Source organism: Protomyctophum bolini, assembly GCF_963924005.1.
Source record: "Protomyctophum bolini genome assembly, contig: SCAFFOLD_225, whole genome shotgun sequence".
NCBI lineage: Eukaryota > Metazoa > Chordata > Actinopteri > Myctophiformes > Myctophidae > Protomyctophum > Protomyctophum bolini.
The window spans coordinates 85,905-109,975 of record NW_027665805.1 but is presented as its reverse complement, the minus strand read 5'-3'; the positions used below and the strand labels follow the sequence as shown (position 1 = coordinate 109,975).

Below are 24,071 nucleotides of genomic sequence, written 5' to 3'. Positions count from 1 at the left end.
TTGGGCTTTGCTTGGCATAGTTTCCAAAGTAAACCATAGCGAACTAATATCAAGCACGACACTGGAGCACAGAACTGACTGACAGTGATTAGCAGGCAGGCTGACAGTGAAGTAGTATAACGGCAAAGAGGCAATGCAATGCAGTGTGTCTGGATTTATTGGAGACTGTTGATGGTCAGTGTCAGTGCCAGCCAGCCATCAAGCACACCGCCATCTGGAGGATTAAAGTGTGTTATGCAAGTGTACCCGGTAACCCGGGTGCGCTGTTGAATCTCGGGCAATGTGAATCATGGCCATCGGGGACCGGGCAACCGTATTCGGAAACTGTTCCAATGAAACGGATTCAGTCCGTCTCGGTGTGAATCGCCTATTAGGCTGCTAGCCAAAAGCTGGTACATACAAAGTATATACATCCTGTACGTCAGATACCGCACAGCATCATATGAATAATAACAGTGCTGACAGTTTATCTTTTGCCACTAACCTGCTACTACGCTGTGTTTCTCTGTCCATCCATCAGACCAGATACAAGACCAATGAACCGGTTTGGGAAGAAGCTTTCACCTTCCTTATCCACAACCCTAAAAGCCAGGAGCTGGAGGTCGAGGTGTGACACTTTATCTGATTTTATTATTTTTTTCTGCTTCTGCATCTGCTTCTGAAGCCTGATTTGAATACCATCATACAGTGCAGTCGTCGCAACCAAAGATGGCAAATCACAATGCTTGTGGAATCTGCTATTTTCATCATGCACTCCGTCCTATGACGGAGTATAAACTGAGCATCGATGCGGTGTTATTAATGAGAGTGTGAATGATCAGTCCGCTGTCTGGTCAAATCGTGGCAGTGGTGCAAACTTTCTAGTTGGATTAATTGCACCTGACGGTAATTAAACATTTACCCATTTTAGGACTGAGGACGATTCTAAAAACGCCTTCTAAAAACTGACCTAAGTTTTCTAAAAAAAAAATACAAATAACAGATATATACTGTATATTACAAATGTGGCTATTTACTGTACATAGCAACAAGAACCCCTAAAGGGGTTCCCGTCCAGAATGGGTTAAGCACCATCCATCCACTATCGTGCGTTTGTCCTCTGAATGAACCATAAGAGTAAAGTGGCCATTGTGTGATTGTGTCAGATGCCAATGGGAAACGGCACTTAGGGGGTGCTCATGGGACTGTGGCATAAGAGGACATGTTGACATTTTCTGACCCCATTTAGTCTTTCTCTATTTCTCTCCCCTTTCTTTTGTTGAGTTGAGTGGAATATGCTCATTTTTGTGAACGTTGTTGAGGAGAATGACCGAGTGTTTTGTAACGTCTCTCAGGTGAAGGATGAAAAGCACGAGTGCTCTCTGGGAAAGCTGACTGTGCCTCTGACTCGTCTGCTGGAGGCAGAGGACATGACTCTCACTCAGCGCTTCCCTCTCAAGAACTCTGGACCCAGCTGTACTCTCAAGATGAAGATGGCGCTTAAGGTCAATTGCACTGTGGTTGACAACCTGTGCTTGTTTTATTTGAATACTGTAGATGTAGTTTTGATAGCACATGGAAAAACTTGATTAAAGCATGGTATAAACTCTCAACTGTAAATTACCGTATTGGCCTGAATATAAGAATACTTTTTTTTCTCCAATAGAAATATCCCCAAAAAATGGGGTCGTATTCTAATGGGGGACTAGATTATTTGACATTCAATGTTATTTTTCCACAAATGAGTCTTGAAAAACGGGGGTCGTCTTATAATCAGAGTCATCTTATATTCGGGACAGTACGGGTAATAATAAATGTAGCTTTCTGCTCTTTCTGAACTGGGGTGACCGTTGCTCACTGTCCAACAAGAGAAGGCTGAGGCCATTCTTTACAGGACCATGCTGAAAAATGGCATGAGAGCTCAGCAAACTAATGTACAGGTTTGACGAATACAGAGTCAAAGCGGTAAATAAAGGTTTGAATAATGACCTTAACCCTCCACCTTGGTCTGCCTCCTCGCAGGTGTTGTGTGTTCAGGACAAGGACACGTCCTCGGCCGACGCCGCCCCCTCGTCTGTGCAAGTTCGCAAGGCGAGCTCGGCCAGCTCCAGTTCCACCCCCGCGCCCCGTCCCTCTGTCCCCTCGGAGCCCCCCCATCCCCCGCCTCCCTCCTCCCACCCGCCCCGCTCCTCGTCGGCCTCCGCCCAGGACCTCCTCCTCAACAACCACCACCCTCCAGGAGCAGGGGAGTCTCAGGAGGTCTCCAGCTCCCTCGGAGGCCTGAGCGACGGGCCGAGTGCCGGAGGCGGAGGAGGAGGAGGAGGAGGAGGAGGGGTGAGTGGAGGTTTGAGTGAAGCAGGGAGGAGCATGTCCAACCTGGCTATCTCGGGCTCCCAGCAGTACCTGTCCGGAGGAGGAGGCATGATGGTTAAGGAGCCCACGCCCAGCATCGCCTCAGACATATCCAACCCCTACGCCACACAGGAGCTCCAGCAGAGGCTACGGCAGCTGCAGAAGTAAGGAGGGCTCTTTACATACTGAAGTGGGGGTTACACAGTGCATTTTCCCCACTAATAGCATGGATAAATAAATTGCCCAACATCACAGTTAAGTAAAATAAAAGTGGGTGAAATTCGTTTTTGTGAATAGTTCCCAAAACATTGAGCAGTGTTGGAGTTTGGAAGCTCTGGTTGGAAATCACTCAACCGTCCTGCGTTTCTAAATGTCACATAATGCAGGAGGCAGCAAAATGTTGTGTTATTGAAAACAAGCACTTCCAAACTCTGACACTTGGAAAAATAATCAAATGCAGGGCATTTCTTGACAGAAAGTAGCTCATAACGTTTCTATGGTGGATTTTTATGAAACAAAAACTTTGCAGATAGAAAGAGGATAATTCAAGCTTTTCGTACAGCTGCAATGTTGGTGAGACAGGACTTTTCGGTTTGGATGAATGGGCTGTCAAGGCCAGAAAGATGATGTCTATTGTATCTGGATGTTTTAGTCAGTCCAATTAAATTCTGTCTCTCTCTCTCTCTCCCAGTGGTTCAGGACCCAGTTACTTCCCTCTGGGAGAGGTCCAGCTGACGGTGAGACACAGCCCCCAGAGGAACAAGCTGATAGTAGTGGTGCATGCCTGCAGGTAGGACGCAACAGGAAGAGCTCTTTTCACTAAATGTAATTTACTTCAACTTAGTTCAAATAAAAAATACTAAACGGAAGGTTTGGTGTAAACAGGGCAAGTTAGACAGTTTTTATCCTGAATGACAATCATGTAGTTGTATAACTAGGCAGCTCTAAATGTTTTTATGGCTAGACATTTTCCAGTGCCCTTTTAGAATGAGATCTCGACACACAGAATGTGAAGTTTCATGTCGGATGTTCACATGCCCTCACAATAGAATAACTGTATACAGGAATATGATAGGTAATTTATATTTTATAATATTATATTCTACTCTATTCTATTCAGTTGTCATGTTACCTTACTATACCAGTTACAAGTAATCCACTTGGCACAGTAGAGGCTATACCATTTTAATCTAAATTCTGTCCTTTCACCTTCCCATCCACAGGAACCTCATAGCATTCACAGACCATGGCTCAGACCCTTACGTGCGCCTCTATCTCCTGCCTGACAAACGGCGGTCTGGAAGGAGGAAAACTCACACTCACAAGAAGACACTTAACCCTGTTTACGACCAGATGTGAGTTAATTGTAAACTGCTTTGGTTTACACACGCGAGTCAATGTAGCGTTTGATAAATGCCCTCAGGTTGACTTTTATCATGTAACTCTCTTGTCCCCCCTGCATCTTATTTCATTTGTTGGTCTGTCATGAGGGTCATTATTAATCAGAATATTGCTTTAATCTGGGTGGAATCGGTGCGTTAGTGTGCATGTAAAGGCACTCACTCCGTTTGTTTGTCTGCAATCTGGGAACCCATCGGCCAACAAAGGGAAAACAGTGCCCTTTGCTGTTTGTTTGTTTGTTGGCCCATTTGGTCTGCCCTTCAGCCCTCCTCTTCTGGTGGGGGGCGCCTATGTTTTCATTCCCACTAACAACAATGTATACACATTCCGAATGCCCCTGCTGACGGATTCAGTAGCACAGCTCGGAATGTGTTCCTGAGAGATTAGTTTGTCTGTCATCCACCATCTATTGACCATTCGTTCTCTCTCCATCAGATTTGAGTTCAGCGTATCAATAGTGGAGCTCCACAGGAGAACTCTGGATGTGGCGGTGAAAAATGGAGGAGGTCTGCTGTCCAAACACAAAGGACTTCTGGGAAAGGTACAGACCTGACTTCTCTGACCTTTTCATCTCCCTTCTCCAGCTTATTTTTTTATTATCATTCATGCAGAAGCCCGGCTGTTCTTTTCTGCGTCATTATCTTTGTCTCCACCAGCCAAAGGCGCGTGTGTGTGTGTGTGTGTGTGTGTGTGTGTGTGTGTGTGTGTGTGTGTGTGTGTGTGTGTGTGTGTGTGTGTGTGTGTGTGTGTGTGTGTGTGTGTTCGTCCGTGTAGAGCCGATCTCCCTTATGCATGCACATTCCCACTAGGCAGAGGAAGAAATTAGTTTATATTACAAACAAACATCACAAATGCTATTATCCTGGTGGAGACCTGTGCCCTGAGGGGCATTTCTTCTAGTTTATCCTGTTCCCCTCTTTTTTTTGTCACATCTCACCAATCCACCCTGTTCCTATTATTCTTCAGTGGTTCTTAAACGTTTTAATTTCAAAGACCCCATAACTGACGGCGTACAAATTGGGTCCATTTGGTTCCATCTGTGCAGTTTTAGAGTTACAGACCTAGACCTGTATGGTGCCTGGACCTCACTTTGAGAACCACTGCTATATCTATGAATCCTCCATTGATAAACATGTCTCCTGGTATTTCCTTCATGTTCCGTGTCTCTCCATCAGGTGTTGGTGGACCTGACCAGTGATGAGATCTCCAAGGGCTGGACTCAATGGTAAGTCTGCAACGAGGCTCACAACCTCATGATGGACACACGTGTATAACGTGTGTGACAAATCGTATGACTTTGACTTTGAGAGCTTTATAGTGCATGTGGATGCTCGGGTATTGTCATGAGACAATTACATTTTTTTCATCTTTTTACAACTTTGTTTATTGGGGTTTTTTTTACAGAAGCATTCAAATCAGGAGTCTAAATAATGGCAATGACAGCTTCCTCTAGTAAACCCACATATACAAAGTTCAAAATAGACCCCAAAGAAAAAACAACAAAAGAAACAAGACAAACTGAAACATACATGATCAATACAGGATCAATAAGAATTGAAAATGAAAAGCAGACGGATACAGAGACGAAACAAACAAAACATCCGTCAAACAGTACCCATGCCCCATGACAGCACAGCACCCTGACCACAGCAGACCTTCAAACAGTACCCATGCCCCATGACAGCACAGCACCCTGACCACAGCAGACCTTCAAACAGTACCCATGCCCCATGACAGCACAGCACCCTGACCACAGCAGACCTTCAAACAGTACCCATGCCCCATGACAGCACAGCACCCTGACCACAGCAGACCTTCAAACAGTACCCATGCCCCATGACAGCACAGCACCCTGACCACAGCAGACCTTCAAACCAGGACAATTCTATTTTCTGCAATTCATCACTGAAACCATATTATTAGACAATGTCAGTTCTAACAAAAAAAATGATTTATTGCTCGTTCATTTACATTTTTTTTCTTCTTTTTTATGTTCTTCTATACATTGTAGTTACATTACAATACGCCTGTAATCCCTGTATCTTTGTCCTCCAGGTATGACCTGAGTGAGGATGGCCTTTCCAAGCCTCACCAACTATAGAGGAACCCAATCCTCTATAGATGAATTCCTCATCTTCATCACTTCAATACTTCTCCCCGTCCTGTCTGGAGAGAAAACTACTATTAGTGACTGCTGCTTCTCCACACGGTGCCATCGGAATCTACTGTACAATGGATATAATAACCTTCCAGTCACGAATAATGCAGTCTTCCCCTTTAAGAAATGATAGTTTGATAGAGTAAAGGGAGTATAATATAAAGTATATTAGATATAATATTCACACATGCACAGTAACATCTACTCTAGAGCTTACACATGCTAATTAAGACGATTGTGTACTCTATGTGCGTGAGTATGCAGTATAATGTGTATACAGATGAAGTAAAAAGTATTTAAAAGTGCAACATACATACTATTTGTAGAGGCTCTAATTAAGAACCGTAGAGAGAATACTATTTTTCTTGCTCTTGTTTTTAAGGTGCAGTTTTCTGTCTTGACCGACTGGAAGAAACGACAGCCTTGTAAATATGTATAATGAGAAGAGATGGGCGGGAGGGTTTATTCTAGAAACAAGAGAGGGAGGTGTTTGGTCAACAAAAACAATATGGATATTTGTAATTTTTTTATATATATATATAATTCTTGATGAATTTGTACATTGGCAAGATGGTATGGTTTAGAAAGGACATGAAAGACATGTTTGTTTTGCTTGTTTTGTCTTTTTTTTATGAACATGATTCATACAATTTCCAATGTTGACGCAGGACTGTGGACAAGTTTGAAAAGGAGAAAAATGTCTGTCACCAAAGAGACGCATATTTCATTTTATCACTCGTATGGGGCGGGGCTTCCCTTTTTCTTTTCTTTTTTTTTAAAACCAAAAATGTATGAATGTTTGCACATCTTTGTTCTATGTCTTTGTTGTTTTAATGTTTAGGGATCGTGCGTTCTTGGACAAAAATCGGTTTGTTGGTCCCAATCTGCACGTCGTCCACATTTTCAATCGACTTGAAATCGAGTTGAAATGTAAACTCCACCACTATCATCATGAATGGGCAGTTGACAGTTCGTTAAAAGCCAGTCTTAATTCCTCATGCGCTTATCTTTCCTGTACATACATGTGCACGTCATATTACACATCACTGCTTATTCAACGCTATACTTTCCAGAAGAAAAAGAAACGTCTGGAAACAAACACAAAGTCCCAGAGTTTGATTTTGAAAGGGATTTGTTCACATTTGTAATGTAAATGCACATATCGATATGAAACGGAGAGAGCTGCTTCAGTTTAAAACTATATTCACTAGTTTACTTAGAGTTTATTAACATCAGTTTATCATTAAAGTATTTTATATTGTCTACATCGACGTGCCATTGTTCAGCAGAGGCGTTGTCTGTTCTGTCCTAAACATGTCAAAACGACACTAACGGCTTTTGGTGTGTGGTAAAGATCACAGGTCATGACTAAAGCCTGGTTTTAAACTCCGTCGTACGATGCTATCCCACACCAAAAGTAGCAGATCTACAAGCTCACAATGTGTCGATAAGGAGAAGAGGCTTTAACCACTTTCAACATGCTGTCCCTATTTTGGGCATGTCATTATAGCCCAACATATTCACACTTTATTTATATAGATCTACAAGCTCATAATGCGTTACTTGTTGACGTCTTGCAGGCTTGTAGATCTGCTATTCTGTTTGTCACACAAATTGTGTAGGGTCTTAAATGGTTAAACAGTCCACTAGTCTGTTTCTCAGTTTGAGACAGTACTTCAGTTTGAGTACGTCCTGCTGTCTGACTGTGGGTAGCAATGTCTGTTTTGTTATTGTGTTGTTCTTTATTTTTTATTTTTTATAAACGTAACAATATGCAAAAGCCAATGGAAAGGAAAAAAATCATGTCTGGAGTTCAAATATGTGCTCATGTACGGTTTGTCTTCTCTGTTGAACTTAATTTATCTTTGTGCCTTAAATTCACATGACCCAGATATTTAAAAAGAATGCTGAAACAAAATGCTATGATTTGAAAATGTCTCCTTCAATGTCTTTTAAACAATTAAAGAGCTTTTGCTGGACAAGCAGCATCAAGCTGTACCTTTTAGTTTTTTACAGACTTCTTTTTAAATACCAGCTTTTTGTCCCTTTTATGCCCTATAGGGCATATGGGTTGGATCGGCGCTTCTCCATACATGCTTATGGAAATATGGTCAGATCGGTGATGCAAGTTGGGAACAATGCAAGTTGTGAAATGCCATTGGTGCACATACAGTGCACATTGTAAAGTGCTTTGGATGCATCATTTATTAAACGCGTACGTACAACGTATATATTTCACAGAGATCATGTATTATTCACCTTTTCTCCACTGATCTGCATCCCTCTTGACCTGAGCTTGCTGCCTGCCTCCACCTCGGACCTGATGTAGACCAGCTCAAGAGGCACTCAACCAGAGCTGCACTCCTGAAAGGTGGACAGAGAGCGCTGGAGGAAGAGGAGAGGACTCATATCCTGGCTTGTGACTTCGCCACTATACCCAGGTGACCCTGACATGAAGAAACACACTGGAAATAATGACCAAGTCAATACACACTCACACTTAAACTAATACTCAGGATGTTGCGATGTAGACCTACTAAATTGAAAGAGGGAAGGGCCTCTAACGTCACTTGGTCACTGGAAACACCATGGGCTGAGTGAACAGTGAGTCCCTCCATTGGCTCCCAGTTGGTAGTACAAAACTCTGATGCTGGTCTTCAAAGCATCCAAAGGTATGGCACCCCCATAGGTATCTTCAAAGTCTGATCGGACTCTATAAAACCCCACCGTGCACTCCGATCAGCCAACACAGGGAAGCTGGCAGAACATTCACTAAAAACGCTGTCCCAGAATCTTCCCTTCTGGCTCAAAAACTATGGAATGAACTTTCCATTGCAATCAGAACTGCAGACTCACTCCCAATCTTCTGTTTGTAGTCTGAAAACCCACCTCTTCAGACACCATCTTAGCCCGTAGCAGACATCAAATCATGTCATTTAGATAGCACTCTAGTGTATACTCATAGTTTCATTGTACAGATATTCTACTGTTAGAATGTAGGATTTGTTAGGTTCTTAGCTTAGTTATGATTGATGACTATTGTTTTTATGTATTTGATGCATACCATGTGTTCTTGTTCACTGTAAATCGCTCTGGATTAAGAGCGTCTGCTAAATGGTTAAATTGTGAGTCAGAATGCCATATATATATATATATATGGCATTCTGACATACATATATATATATATATATATATATATATATATATATATAGTAACTGCAACGTTTCTGATTCGATTCTATCTGGAGAACTGTGTGTTGCATGTCCACCCCCTCTCTCTGCCCTCAGTTTCCTGTCTCTTTACTGAAGTAGACATCCTAAAAAATACCAGGGAAAAAAGGAAAACTGGTTTGCCAGCTGAAGATGAGTCATGCAATCCCCTCAATTTACTTTCTTTCTCCACCATACTATGTCAATTTGAAGAGGCGTGGTGGATGACCCACTCAATGCCGTATATATATATATATATATATATATATATATATATATATATATATATATATATATATATATAATATATACCGGTATAAACACAGCTGAAAATGACATTAATTAATAGAGGGTGTGTTTTAAGTGTGTAACTTACTAACTTCATGCTGGCACGCAGAAACACCCAAATGACAATAACACCCACTATTAATGTCATTATTATGCAGCCGTGTTTGCCTGTCTGTGGGGTCTAATGCCAGAGAGAAGCGCTAAATAAATTCAAGCTAGTATGTTTCAATGATTAATTTCTTGTATGTATCTGCATCAGCTGATAATTGGGCCCACAGCAGGCCTTCCCAGATGTTCTCTTTTCAAGAGTAGCCTCCTGTAGTGCTGCCCAATTAATCGAAAAAGATTGCGATCAAGATTCAGACACCTACAGTATGCCATCTCATTGTGTGAAGAATGGTGCAGCACTAGTTGACTGTCCAATTCATTTGAGTTATTCTCCTGTTTTTGCTACCAGAGAGGGACCGTAAGAGAGGTTTGATTTAAAGCCAATGTAGTTTGCTCTACGTGCCACATTTTGAATGTAGTAATGTTCAGCAACTTTTGATTGATTGAAATATTTATTAACAGTTTGCAGTACATTTCAAGCACAACTGAATACAAAAAGACTGTTAACTGTGAGTGGACGACCCAATAAAGCATTACACTTGTTTTCAAGAGGGTCCACCTTGTTCAATTCATCAAAACATTTAGAGACGTACAAATATACACTTCTATATAGCCAAAGAACAGAACAGGAATTCATCATAAAGGAGGTAAAAAGGGAAAAGAAACATATACAGTGAGGGGGGAAAACAAACGGTATGCTGGTATTGGGCTTCCGGAGTGTGTGGCCTATCCATCCCCACCTTCTTCTCTTAATCTCCTCTTCCACTGGTGGTAGCCTCGCTCTCTGCCAGAGGTCGTTATTGCTGATGGTGTCTGGCCAGCGGAGGCTCAGGATTCTCCTCAGGCAGCTGTTAATGAACGTTTGCACCTTCATTGTTGTTGCCTTTGTTGTCCTCCACGTCTCTGTCTGATCCGTACAATAGTACTGGCTTGACGTTTGAGCTGAAGAGTCTGAGCTTTGTCCGCTGGCTGATTTGTTTGGAGCTCCAAATGGTCTTCAGTTGGATGAATACGCCTCTTGCCTTGCCGATTCTGGCTCTGACGTCTGCATCCGTGCCGCCCTGACTGTCTATGACACTGCCTAAGTATGTGAAGGCTTTTACTTCCTCAAGTGCTGTTCCCTCTCTAGTGTCACTGGATCTCTGTGTGTTGTGTTGACCTTGAGGACTTTTGTCTTTCCTTTATGGATGGTGAGGCCAATTTGTATGATGAGGTGTCTGCCAGCACTCTTATCTTCTCTTGCATCTGCTTTTGAGTATGTGAGAGCAGAGGGATTAGTTTAGTCTAAATGCAGGTCCTCCATCTGTGGAACACCTCCAGCCATTCAGGCACAGTTTGAGGCGTGGCTATACAGTATACAGGAGAGGCTGGCCTACACGGCTCATATGGTCCGTCTACCTTGATCATACTGGGAAGTGCTCCTCGGAGCACAGGTCTCCACCAGGCCAGGTAGGTTACCGTGGCCTCCTGGTGGCACTATAGGCCAATGTGAAAAGGGTGCCATTTCCTCTGACGCCTTTGACATTCAAAGTAATGATTTGAGGCATTTTGTTCCTAAAATGTGTTTTGCAAAAGTCCACCTGCTGGTGGCGCTATAACAGGCCAATGTGACCACAATGTGGTCGGATTTATTCCTCTGCCTAGTAGGAATGTGTGTGCAAATTAGCCCTTCACTAAATCCCACCCCAAAAAGCGATTGTACAATGCCAATCCAAATAGTTTAGCAACTGTTTCTATAGTACAGTATATATGCAGGTCAAGCTTTCGCCATCTCATAGCTGTCAATGTTATTTTGCATGGCTGTGTTGTTGAACATAATACACGGCTTAACGTTGAGAAAGTTACACAACTGAATACTAATGACCGTAGTCTTACCGTGCAACATGAAAACACCTGTCGGGTGGTCGTTAAACGTTGATTTCTCCCTCTGTAATTGTCCTCGTATTTCTAGTATACGGTATTTAAGTAATGTCATGCAAATTTGTCCAGGGCATAGCCTACTGCAGATTTAGAAGACATTTTGATGCTCTTGCTACTGAAATGATCGATTATTTATATGGAGAAATCCCGTCATTTCACATGCATCTCTATGGGGGAGAAGGACAGCTTGCCCCTGTCTCCTCGCTGCTAACGTGCCTATTGGACAAGGACCGGTTGGGGGGGACTTAGCGAAGGGCTAATTGCTCTCTGCGTTCATAATTTGAGGCATTTTTTTCAAAATGGGCCAATCCTGTAGTAGAGATACTGTGTACCGATTTGTAGGATACAAAAGTCGGCCTCCTTGTGGCGCTATAACAGAGGCAGAGGTTCCTCGTTGGCACTCAGGGAGTGTATGTGCACACTTTGGCATTGACAGGGCCAACGGTGCCGGAGATTACATCTCGAACACACACACGGACGGAGTGCAAAACATAGGGTGCCCCCCCCCCCCCCCCCAATGCCTTCGGCCTAGTGGAGACAATTAAACATGAAATGTAACACAATTACACAAAGCCTCTCTTTGTTAGAATAGATCCCGCCATGCACAATTTCACACATTTAGCTTTTAATGTGCTAAAGTTTCACTATGACTTGAAATTGTATTGTCTTTGTATTTCCATTACCAAACAGTTTTCAAAAGCAATGCCAGGGGACGGAGCATAATTTAGAAGGTATATATTTTTCTTCTTTCTTCAAATGTTTCTCTGTCATTAGTCTTACTCATGGATGTGTTTTGGTCCTCACTTTCACAAAATGTGTGTCACTTTTGTGATCTGCCACGTAACTATCTGATAGTCTGTCACTCCATGGCTTGTTTAGGCCTACAACATTAGAGGATTTTGGGGGATATTTTGTGACGTAAATAGAAATACACACAGAGGTTTATACTATCTTCCCCAGTTCCTCTCAACAGTCATTCCACGAAACCGGTACGATTTGGCCTTTTGTTTGTTGAAAGGTTGACTGAAAGGTTTTGCTTTCCTGAATACCCCACAATATTAAGGACATCTTTATAGCTATCAGAAAAACATAATTTCCCATCTCAGGCATTCAATTAATATTTGTATGTACTTTTTAAATAGAATAATATAATAACGGGGTTGAAAATGATAACAGGTCAACCTCGTTATTAACGGGATTGTGATTTTTACTCAAGATGGCCACTACGCTGCCTGTGGTGATTAATATATACTCTAAGGTCACTACAATAAAGGGCCAGTTAATTATTGTTATGGAGGGGAGAATGACTTGTGTAACAGGTTTGAGTGTGATTGGGTGACAGAGCTATATAATGCTATTTTAATGATTAATCATCTATTTATTCAAAAACTAAACATGACCGGCAATAAAGCACCAATAGCTTTATGAATGACATAATTTATGGATTTCTGTACATTTTTGTCATATCTCAAGTCCACTTGCATCGAAGTCCATTGGGGACATGAACATTCCATGTAATTTCTTCACAATATTAAAGGGAACATTTAAATTGATGGAAAAAGCTTTTAAAAATATTTTTTGGTGACTCAATCGATAAAATACACCTTAGAAGGTCAGAGGGACTGCAAATCGTACCGGTTTCGTGGAATGACTGCAACAAGGACACAATCAACTGCAGTCTTTGTGTTTTTGTGTGAGAGTGCATTTCTGCGTATAATCATCATTTCTGTGTATTATTGAGTGCACACGTGACTTATATATCCGTCTGTATGTGCGTGCGTGCGTACGTGCATGTGTGTGTGTGCGTGTTTGTGAGTGAGTGGGTGGGCGGGAGGTGATCACCAGTGGCGTGCACAGATAGACACTACGGGGTGCTAGAGCACCCTTTTCCCTCAAATGTGCCCTTTTGAAGAAAAAAAAGGGTCTGGGGTTTATTTTTTTACAGTATGTGGACCATGGTGACATTGATCAATTCCACGCGCTGCACATGGTGCCCTTTTTTCACTAAATGTCTGTGCACGCCACTGGTGATCACCTGCACAATGAAAATGTCACCTAACTCCTCTGGGAAACGTTTCTCCAAACAAAAACTACATTGCCGCTTAAATAAAATCCACTTTTTGACATCAAAGGTTTTGACTTCATTACGACTTCTCAGCACTGTAAAAGAAGACTGACACATAGCCTTGTCACGCTTCTAACCAGGTGAGTGCAACTGCCTCAAGCTATCAGAGTAATATATACATTATACTATATACAGTCTAGCACCGTCTATATATATACAGTCTAGCACGGTCTATATACAGTCTAGCGGCGTCTAAATACAGTCTAGCGGCGTCTATATACAGTCTAGCACCGTCTATATACAGTCTAGCGGCGTCTATATACAGTCTAGCGGCGTCTATATACAGTCTAGCGGCGTCTATATACAGTCTAGCGGCGTCTATATACAGTCTAGCGGCGTCTATATACAGTCTAGCGGCGTCTATATACAGTCTAGCACGGTCTATATACAGTCTAGCGGCGTCTATATACAGTCTAGCGGCGTCTATATACAGTCTAGCGGCGTCTATATACAGTCTAGCACCGTCTATATACAGTCTAGCACGGTCTATATACAGTCTAGCACGGTCTATATACAGTCTAGCGGCGTCTAAATACAGTCTAGCGGCGTCTATATACAGTCTAGCGGCGTCTATATACAGTCTAGCGGCGTCTATATACAGTCTAGCGGCGTCTATATACAGTCTAGCGGCGTCTATATACAGTCTAGCACCGTCTATATACAGTCTAGCGGCGTCTATATACAGTCTAGCGGCGTCTATATACAGTCTAGCGGCGTCTATATACAGTCTAGCGGCGTCTATATACAGTCTAGCGGCGTCTATATACAGTCTAGCACCGTCTATATACAGTCTAGCACGGTCTATATACAGTCTAGCGGCGTCTATATACAGTCTAGCGGCGTCTATATACAGTCTAGCGGCGTCTATATACAGTCTAGCGGCGTCTATATACAGTCTAGTGGCGTCTATATACAGTCTAGCGGCGTCTATATACAGTCTAGCACCGTCTATATATCTAGCACCGTCTATATACAGTCTAGCGGCGTCTATATACAGTCTAGCGGCGTCTATATACAGTCTAGCGGCGTCTATATACAGTCTAGCGGCGTCTATATACAGTCTAGCGGCGTCTATATACAGTCTAGCGGCGTCTATATACAGTCTAGCGGCGTCTATATATACAGTCTAGCGGCGTCTATATACAGTCTAGCCGCGTCTATATACAGTCTAGCGGCGTCTATATACAGTCTAGCCGCGTCTATATACAGTCTAGCGGCGTCTATATACAGTCTAGCGGCGTCTATATACAGTCTAGCGGCGTCTATATACAGTCTAGCGGCGTCTATATACAGTCTAGCGGCGTCTATATACAGTCTAGCGGCGTCTATATACAGTCTAGCACCGTCTATATATCTAGCACCGTCTATATACAGTCTAGCGGCGTCTATATACAGTCTAGCGGCGTCTATATACAGTCTAGCGGCGTCTATATACAGTCTAGCGGCGTCTATATACAGTCTAGCGGCGTCTATATACAGTCTAGCGGTGTCTATATACAGTCTAGCGGCGTCTATATACAGTCTAGCGGCGTCTATATACAGTCTAGCGGCGTCTATATATACAGTCTAGCGGCGTCTATATACAGTCTAGCCGCGTCTATATACAGTCTAGCGGCGTCTATATACAGTCTAGCCGCGTCTATATACAGTCTAGCGGCGTCTATATACAGTCTAGCACCGTCTATATACAGTCTAGCACCGTCTATATACAGTCTAGCGGCGTCTATATACAGTCTAGTCAAACTATACCTAACCCTAACCTCAGTAAAACTATACCTAAACCTAACCTCAGTAAAGCATACCTAAACCTAACCTCAGTGAAACTAACGCAGTGGCTGGGGGGCGTTTCCAAGAACCCGAATGCGAAACGGATACCATATTAGCGTTTGTGGGACGTACGGTTGACGTAGTGTTGCTCCTCGTGGGACAGCAGGCTGGTCAGGTGGGCCCCATGGACACGACACTCCCTCTCAGCCGCGTCCCAGCTCTTCCTGGTGGGGAAGTAGCGTAGCAGTGACCCTGGAACTTGTGCCATCCGTAGTCACATGTCTCCGTGTCTGGTGAGAGGGAGAGAGGACACGTAGCTCATGAGTTTACCTTCTTCGATGTGTTATCCTGCATTGTTATTTAAACAAAGGAAAGGAAAGGAAAATGAGTGATAGTTTTGAACCAAATGGACCCTCACAGGTTAATGTACACATGAACACATGGATATGGGTCCATCTGCACTCTTAAGAGTGCAGATGTTCCATTAATGTTCCATTAAAGTCAGTGAGCTTCCCAAACCCTATTCCTTAGTTTCCCAAAACAGGGACCCATATGCGGGTCGCACACCAATTTGTATGGGTCGTGAGTAAATTCCCCCTTTTGTTGTTTTTGTTTCCAACCTGTATATATTTTGTATTATTATAAAGAGATGATACGCACGGAAGAATGGTGGTTCTTTAATGCATTTTGACCTGAGATCAGATTCCAAAAATGTCTTAAATCCTGACAGTTTAAAAAAATAGCAGACCTACAAGCTCGTAGATCTGCTATTTTTCAAGCTTGTAGTGCTTTTAGGTCTGCTATTGAACACTCTTTTTTTAACCTGACCAATAACAGTAGCTTATCTGTCCAATACTTTTTGCCTAACCAATAACATTAGCCTCTGTCTAATACATGTTTTAATTTTATTATAAGAGGTCTTTAATACAAATACAATATTGAAATAAGAATACCATAGCAGCATACTGGGCTCAACATTGAGTTTGCAATCACAGAAGAACTACCATCAAAACATTAAATTATAACAAGTTATAGTTGGTACAATATATATATAGCACATACCTGTAAGAACAGACGAATAAAACACATATTTGTAGTTGGAACTGGTCCACTGCTTCCTCAGACTGTCTGTGGTTAACACAACACAAACAGTAAACTCACTTTATTTTCGTGCAAAAAGAATAACACTGCGTGACGTCATCACTAGTCCCCGTGATAAACCAAAAGCTGTTTACAAAAAGATTCATTGCTCTCAGATAATATTATCATAATGACCCAACGTCATATGTATATTAGACACTGTATGCTTCAATTTACAGCTGAAATGAACACTCTTTCATAACAAAAACCTAAAATAACATCACAGCGTTTTCAAAGAGCCGCCTCACCTCATAGGAACACGGAATCCACTGAGGTAGCTACGGTAACACCACTAGGACATACAGAGCGGCAGCTACGGGAACACCACTAGGACAAACAGTGTGATATGCAGTGAACCAAAGTGCTATATAAATTATCTTAGTTTGCAACAACAAAACAATGTCTGGTACTGCTCAATAAGGGGCAAATGAACAACTCAATTTAACTAACTATTTAACTCTGTTACACTGGGCACTTCAAAATAAAAGGTAGACCAAACGTACAACAAGTGTCAAAATAAATATATCCCAAAGCAATGTAAATAAACAAATAAAACCAGCAAGTGTCCCCGGCAGTTACAACAATATAGTGATGTTGTGTTTTAACAGTACACAATGAACATGATGGATCTAAAAACGAATCCACTAGAGAGATAGAGATATTACCCACCTGTCAGTTTCAGGTCGGGACACAGAACTTGTATCTTAGCGTAACAAACAGTAGTCCCTTCCTAACATTTGAGAATATATTTTGACCTCCCTCTGGAAAAAATGAAAAAGAACCTTACCAAAATTCCATTGGGTTTCGTAGTCTCGTTGGTCTGCTGGATAACGCAGCGCATTTGAGTTTCAACGGCCCGGGTACGCAGCCACAGGTCAAGATCCGAGACTGCGGACGAGGAGCGAGGAGCATAACAAATTAACCTTTTGAAGAAGGCTGCAAAACCTAAATAAAATCCATTCCATCATCCATTGTTTAAGAAGACAGTCTCTTCTCGCCTCTATTTACTTTTTGTGGGGAATCCCCCTCCTGCTGCTCCCGACTCTCTCAGACTATGCTGGCCTGGCCAATCAGCCAGCTAGTTGCGGGATCAAGGCATAATGTTCTCTATAGCTAGGCTACGGCCCCACCCTGTGGTCCCCTGATGGTACTGTCTCTGTAGCCACGGGCAGCCGTGGCCGAGTCGATAGCGCAGCGGTCTTGATACCGAGAGGTCGCCAGTTCGAATCAGCGGTCCGACAAATTATTATTCATGTCCTCACTGTATTGCATTACTGTTTTTTTTTTTTAGTCCAGTTACCCTGGGTAAACTTGATTTACCAGAAAGCATTTGTTCTTCTTCTTCTTCTTCTTCTTCTTCTTCTTCTTCTTCTCCACCTGGCTGAGTCAATGCTGTTATATTCAATACCGGCTTTGAGGGAACAAACAAAAGGCACTGAGCACTGTCTCCCCTGACTATCTGTTATGCACACTATCTGTTATGCGTACGTGCGTGCGTGCGTGCGTGCGTGCGTGCGTGCGTGCGTGCGAGCGAGCGAGCGAGCGAGCGAGCGAGCGAGTGATGTGTGTACCATAATCTTGCTCAACAGTGGCTGGGTCCGGGGGTCCGCGGGGGTCCGCGAAGGGGTCCCCGGGCGTATCTTGGCCATCTCTGGTCCGTTTTGGATGGGGGGAATCTCGTTGCGACCGGGGCCGCCCCTGTGGGTCTCGTGCCCGGGTGGGGGTCCGCGGGGGTCAACGAAGGGGTCCGCGAAGGGGTCCCCGGGCGTATCTCGGCCGTCTCTGGTCCGAAAGAAAGAAAGAAAGAATGAAAGAACAAAGAAAGAAAGAAAGAAAGAAAGAAAGAAAGAATGAATGAAAGAATAAATAAAGAAAGAAAGAAAGAAAGAAAGAAAGAATGAATGAAAGAATAAATAAATAATGAATGAATGAATGAATGAATGAATGAATGAATGAATGAATGAATGAATGAAGGAAAGAAAGAAAGAAAGAAAGAAAGAAAGAAAGAAAGAAAGAAAGAAAGAAAGAAAGAAAGAAAGAAAGAAAGAAAGAAAGAAAGAAAGAAAGAAAGAAAGAAAGAAAGAAAGAAAGAAAGAAAGAATAAATATATAATGAATAAAGAATAAATATTGAATTAAAGAATGAATGAATGAATGAATGAATGAATGAATGAATGAATGAATGAATGAATAAATAAATAAATAAAGAAGGAAGGAAGAAAGAAAGAAAGAAAGAAAGAAAGAAAGAAAGAAAGAATGAATGAATGAATGAAAAAATAAATAAATAATGAATGAATTAATGAATTAATGAATTAATGAATTAATGAATAAATAAAGAAAGAAAGAAAGAAAGAAAGAAAGAAAGAATGAAAGAATAAATAAATAATGAATTAAAGAATGAATGAATGAATGAATGAATAAATAAATAAATAAATAAATAAATAAATAAATAAATAAATAAAGAAATAAAGAAATAAAGAAATAAAGAAAGAATGAAAGAATAAATAAATATTGAATTAAAGAATGAATGAATGAATTAATGAATTAATGAATTAATGAATGAATGAATGAATGAATGAATGAATGAATAAATAAATAAATAAAGAAGGAAGGAAGAAAGAAAGAAAGAAAGAAAGAAAGAAAGAATGAATGAATGAATGAAAAAATAAATAAATAATGAATGAATGAATGAATTAATTAATAAATAAATGAATAAATGAATAAATAATGAATTAAAGAATGAATAAATGAATAAATGAATAAATGAATAAATGAATAAAGAAAGAAAGAAAGAAAGAAAGAAAGAAAGAATGAAAGAATAAAAAAATAATGAATTAAAGAATGAATAAATGAATAAATGAATAAATGAATAAATGAATAAATGAATAAAGAAAGAAATAAAGAAAGAAAGAAAGAAAGAATGAAAGAATAAATAAATAAATAAATAATGAATTATATGAATATATATGAAATATATATATATATATATGAAATATATAAATATATGAATGAAAGAATGAATAAATGAATAAATGAATAAATGAATAAATGAATAAATGAATAAATGAATAAATGAATAAATGAATAAATAAATAAATAAATAATGAATTAAAGAATGAATAATGAATTAAATAATGAATAAATGAATAAATGAATAAATGAATAAATGAATAAATGAATAAATGAATAAAGAATAAATAAATAAATAATGAATTAAAGAATGAATGAATGAATGAATTAATTAATAAATGAATAAATGAATAAATAATGAATTAAAGAATGAATAAATGAATAAATGAATAAATGAATAAATGAATAAATGAATAAAGAAAGAAAGAAAGAAAGAAAGAAAGAAAGAATGAAAGAATAAAAAAATAATGAATTAAAGAATGAATAAATGAATAAATGAATAAATGAATAAATGAATAAATGAATAAAGAAAGAAATAAAGAAAGAAAGAAAGAAAGAATGAAAGAATAAATAAATAAATAAATAATGAATTATATGAATATATATGAAATATATATATATATATATGAAATATATAAATATATGAATGAAAGAATGAATAAATGAATAAATGAATAAATGAATAAATGAATAAATGAATAAATGAATAAATGAATAAATAAATAAATAAATAATGAATTAAAGAATGAATAATGAATTAAATAATGAATAAATGAATAAATGAATAAATGAATAAATGAATAAATGAATAAATGAATAAAGAATAAATAAATAAATAATGAATTAAAGAATGAATGAATGAATGAATTAATTAATAAATGAATAAATGAATAAATAATGAATTAAAGAATGAATGAATGAATAAATGAATAAATGAATAAATGAATAAATGAATAAATGAATAAAAAAAGAAAGAAAGAAAGAAAGAAAGAAAGAATGAAAGAATAAAAAAATAAAAAAATAATGAATTAAAGAATGAATGAATGAATGAATGAATGAATAAATGAATAAATGAATAAATGAATAAATGAATAAAGAAAGAAAGAAAGAAAGAAAGAAAGAAAGAAAGAGAAAGAAAGAAAGAAAGAAAGAATAAATAAATAAATAATGAATTAAATAATGAATGAATGAATGAATGAATGAATGAATGAATAAATGAATAAATGAATGAATGAATGAATGAATAAATAATGAATTAAAGAATGAATAAATGAATAAATGAATAAAGAAAGAAAGAAAGAAAGAAAGAAAGAAAGAAAGAATAAATAAATAAATAATGAATGAATGAATGAATTAATTAATAAATAAATGAATAAATGAATAAATAATGAATTAAAGAATGAATAAATGAATAAATGAAAAAATGAATAAATGAATAAAGAAAGAAAGAAAGAAAGAAAGAAAGAAAGAATGAAAGAATAAAAAAATAATGAATTAAAGAATGAATGAATGAATGAATGAATGAATGAATAAATGAATAAATGAATAAATGAATAAATGAATAAATGAATAAATATATGAATAAATGAATAAATAAAGAATAAAAAAATAATGAATTAAAGAATGAATAATGAATTAAAGAATGAATAAATGAATAAATGAATAAATGAATAAATGAATAAATAAATAAATAAATAATGAATTATATGAATATATATGAAATATATATATATATATATGAAATATATGAATATATGAATGAAAGAATGAATAAATGAATAAATGAATAAATGAATAAATGAATAAATGAATAAATGAATAAAAAAAGAAAGAAAGAAAGAAAGAAAGAAAGAATGAAAGAATAAAAAAATAAAAAAATAATGAATAATGAATTAAATAATGAATAAATGAATAAATGAATAAATGAATAAATGAATAAATGAATAAATAAAGAATAAAAAAATAATGAATAATGAATTAAATAATGAATAAATGAATAAATGAATAAATGAATAAATAAAGAATAAATAAATAAATAAAAAATGAATTAAAGAATGAATAAATGAATAAATGAATAAATGAATAAATAAATAAATGAATAAATAAATAAATAAATAAATAATGAATTAAAGAATGAATAAATGAATAAATGAATAAATGAATAAATGAATAAATGAATAAATGAATAAATGAATAAATGAATAAATAAATAAATAAATAAATAATGAATAAAAAAAGAAAGAAAGAAAGAAAGAAAGAAAGAATGAAAGAATAAAAAAATAAAAAAATAATGAATTAAAGAATGAATGAATGAATGAATGAATGAATAAATGAATAAATGAATAAATGAATAAATGAATAAATATATGAATAAATGAATAAATAAAGAATAAAAAAATAATGAATAATGAATTAAAGAATGAATAAATGAATAAATGAATAAATGAATAAATAAAGAATAAATAAATAAATAAATAATGAATTAAAGAATGAATGAATAAATGAATAAATGAATAAATGAATAAATGAATAAATAAATAAATAAATAATGAATTAAAGAATGAATAAATGAATAAATGAATAAATGAATAAATGAATAAATAAATAAATAATGAATTAAAGAATGAATAAGGAATTAAAGAATGAATAAATGAATAAATGAATAAATGAATAAAGAAAGAAAGAAAGAATAAATAAATAAATAATGAATTAAAGAATGAATGAATGAATTAATTAATAAATGAATAAATGAATAAATAATGAATTAAAGAATGAATAAATGAATAAATGAATAAATGAATAAATGAATAAATAAAGAATAAATAAAAAAATAAAGAATAAAAAAATAATGAATTAAAGAATGAATAATGAATTAAAGAATGAATAAATGAATAAATGAATAAATGAATAAATGAATAAATGAATAAATAAAGAATAAATAAATGAATAAATAAATAATGAATTAAATAATGAATAATGAATTAAAGAATGAATAATGAATTAAAGAATGAATAAATGAATAAATGAATAAATGAATGAATGAATAAATGAATAAATGAATAAATAAATAAATAATGAATTAAAGAATGAATAAGGAATTAAAGAATGAATAAATGAATAAATGAATAAATGAATAAATGAATAAATGAATAAATAAAGAATAAATAAATGAATAAATAAATAATGAATTAAATAATGAATAATGAATTAAAGAATGAATAATGAATTAAAGAATGAATAAATGAATAAATGAATAAATGAATGAATGAATAAATGAATAAATGAATAAATAAATAAATAATGAATTAAAGAATGAATAAGGAATTAAAGAATGAATAAATGAATAAATGAATGAATGAATAAATGAATAAATGAATGAATGAATGAATGAATAAATAATGAATTAAAGAATGAATAAATGAATAAATGAATAAAGAAAGAAAGAAAGAAAGAAAGAAAGAAAGAAAGAATAAATAAATAAATAATGAATGAATGAATGAATGAATTAATTAATAAATAAATGAATAAATGAATAAATAATGAATTAAAGAATGAATAAATGAATAAATGAAAAAATGAATAAATGAATAAAGAAAGAAAGAAAGAAAGAAAGAAAGAAAGAAAGAATGAAAGAATAAAAAAATAATGAATTAAAGAATGAATGAATGAATGAATGAATGAATGAATAAATGAATAAATGAATAAATGAATAAATGAATAAATGAATAAATATATGAATAAATGAATAAATAAAGAATAAAAAAATAATGAATTAAAGAATGAATAATGAATTAAAGAATGAATAAATGAATAAATGAATAAATGAATAAATAAATAAATAAATAATGAATTATATGAATATATATGAAATATATATATATATATATGAAATATATGAATATATGAATGAAAGAATGAATAAATGAATAAATGAATAAATGAATAAATGAATAAATGAATAAATGAATAAAAAAAGAAAGAAAGAAAGAAAGAAAGAAAGAATGAAAGAATAAAAAAATAAAAAAATAATGAATAATGAATTAAATAATGAATAAATGAATAAATGAATAAATGAATAAATGAATAAATGAATAAATAAAGAATAAAAAAATAATGAATAATGAATTAAATAATGAATAAATGAATAAATGAATAAATGAATAAATAAAGAATAAATAAATAAATAAAAAATGAATTAAAGAATGAATAAATGAATAAATGAATAAATGAATAAATAAATAAATGAATAAATAAATAAATAAATAAATAATGAATTAAAGAATGAATAAATGAATAAATGAATAAATGAATAAATGAATAAATGAATAAATGAATAAATGAATAAATAAATAAATAAATAAATAATGAATAAAAAAAGAAAGAAAGAAAGAAAGAAAGAAAGAATGAAAGAATAAAAAAATAAAAAAATAATGAATTAAAGAATGAATGAATGAATGAATGAATGAATAAATGAATAAATGAATAAATGAATAAATGAATAAATATATGAATAAATGAATAAATAAAGAATAAAAAAAAAATGAATAATGAATTAAAGAATGAATAAATGAATAAATGAATAAATGAATAAATAAAGAATAAATAAATAAATAAATAATGAATTAAAGAATGAATGAATAAATGAATAAATGAATAAATGAATAAATGAATAAATAAATAAATAAATAATGAATTAAAGAATGAATAAATGAAT

At 35.9% G+C, this 24,071-nt stretch overlaps 2 protein-coding genes across 4 annotated transcripts; one reads left to right on the top strand and one right to left on the bottom strand.

The window, feature by feature from the left end:
- Positions 1-289: 289 nt before the first annotated feature.
- On the top strand, positions 290-8,134 carry LOC308312154 (extended synaptotagmin-2-like; the record flags this gene model as incomplete). Its single annotated transcript, XM_080794549.1, has 9 exons — positions 290-313; positions 521-607; positions 1,335-1,484; positions 2,002-2,495; positions 3,023-3,121; positions 3,555-3,686; positions 4,168-4,273; positions 4,908-4,957; positions 5,788-8,134. The coding sequence occupies 9 exons, from the start codon at positions 290-292 to the stop codon at positions 5,831-5,833; spliced, it is 1,188 nt and encodes a 395-aa protein (XP_080650675.1). The 3' UTR covers positions 5,834-8,134.
- On the bottom strand, positions 6,231-17,427 carry LOC308312152 (neurocan core protein-like). Of its 3 annotated transcripts, XM_080794547.1 has the most exons (5): positions 17,236-17,427; positions 16,371-16,436; positions 15,441-15,598; positions 8,150-8,355; positions 6,231-6,357 (listed from the first exon to the last, which is right to left on the bottom strand). In XM_080794547.1, the coding sequence occupies exons 3-4, from the start codon at positions 15,574-15,576 to the stop codon at positions 8,237-8,239; spliced, it is 255 nt and encodes an 84-aa protein (XP_080650673.1). In that variant the 5' UTR covers positions 15,577-15,598; positions 16,371-16,436; positions 17,236-17,427; the 3' UTR covers positions 6,231-6,357; positions 8,150-8,236. The 3 variants fall into 3 exon arrangements, with proteins under 3 accessions (XP_080650673.1, XP_080650671.1, XP_080650672.1); XM_080794545.1 differs by lacking the exons at positions 6,231-6,357; positions 8,150-8,355 and adding an exon at positions 9,428-10,744; XM_080794546.1 differs by lacking the exons at positions 6,231-6,357; positions 8,150-8,355 and adding an exon at positions 9,428-10,741.
- Between the last annotated feature and the right edge of the window lie 6,644 nt (positions 17,428-24,071).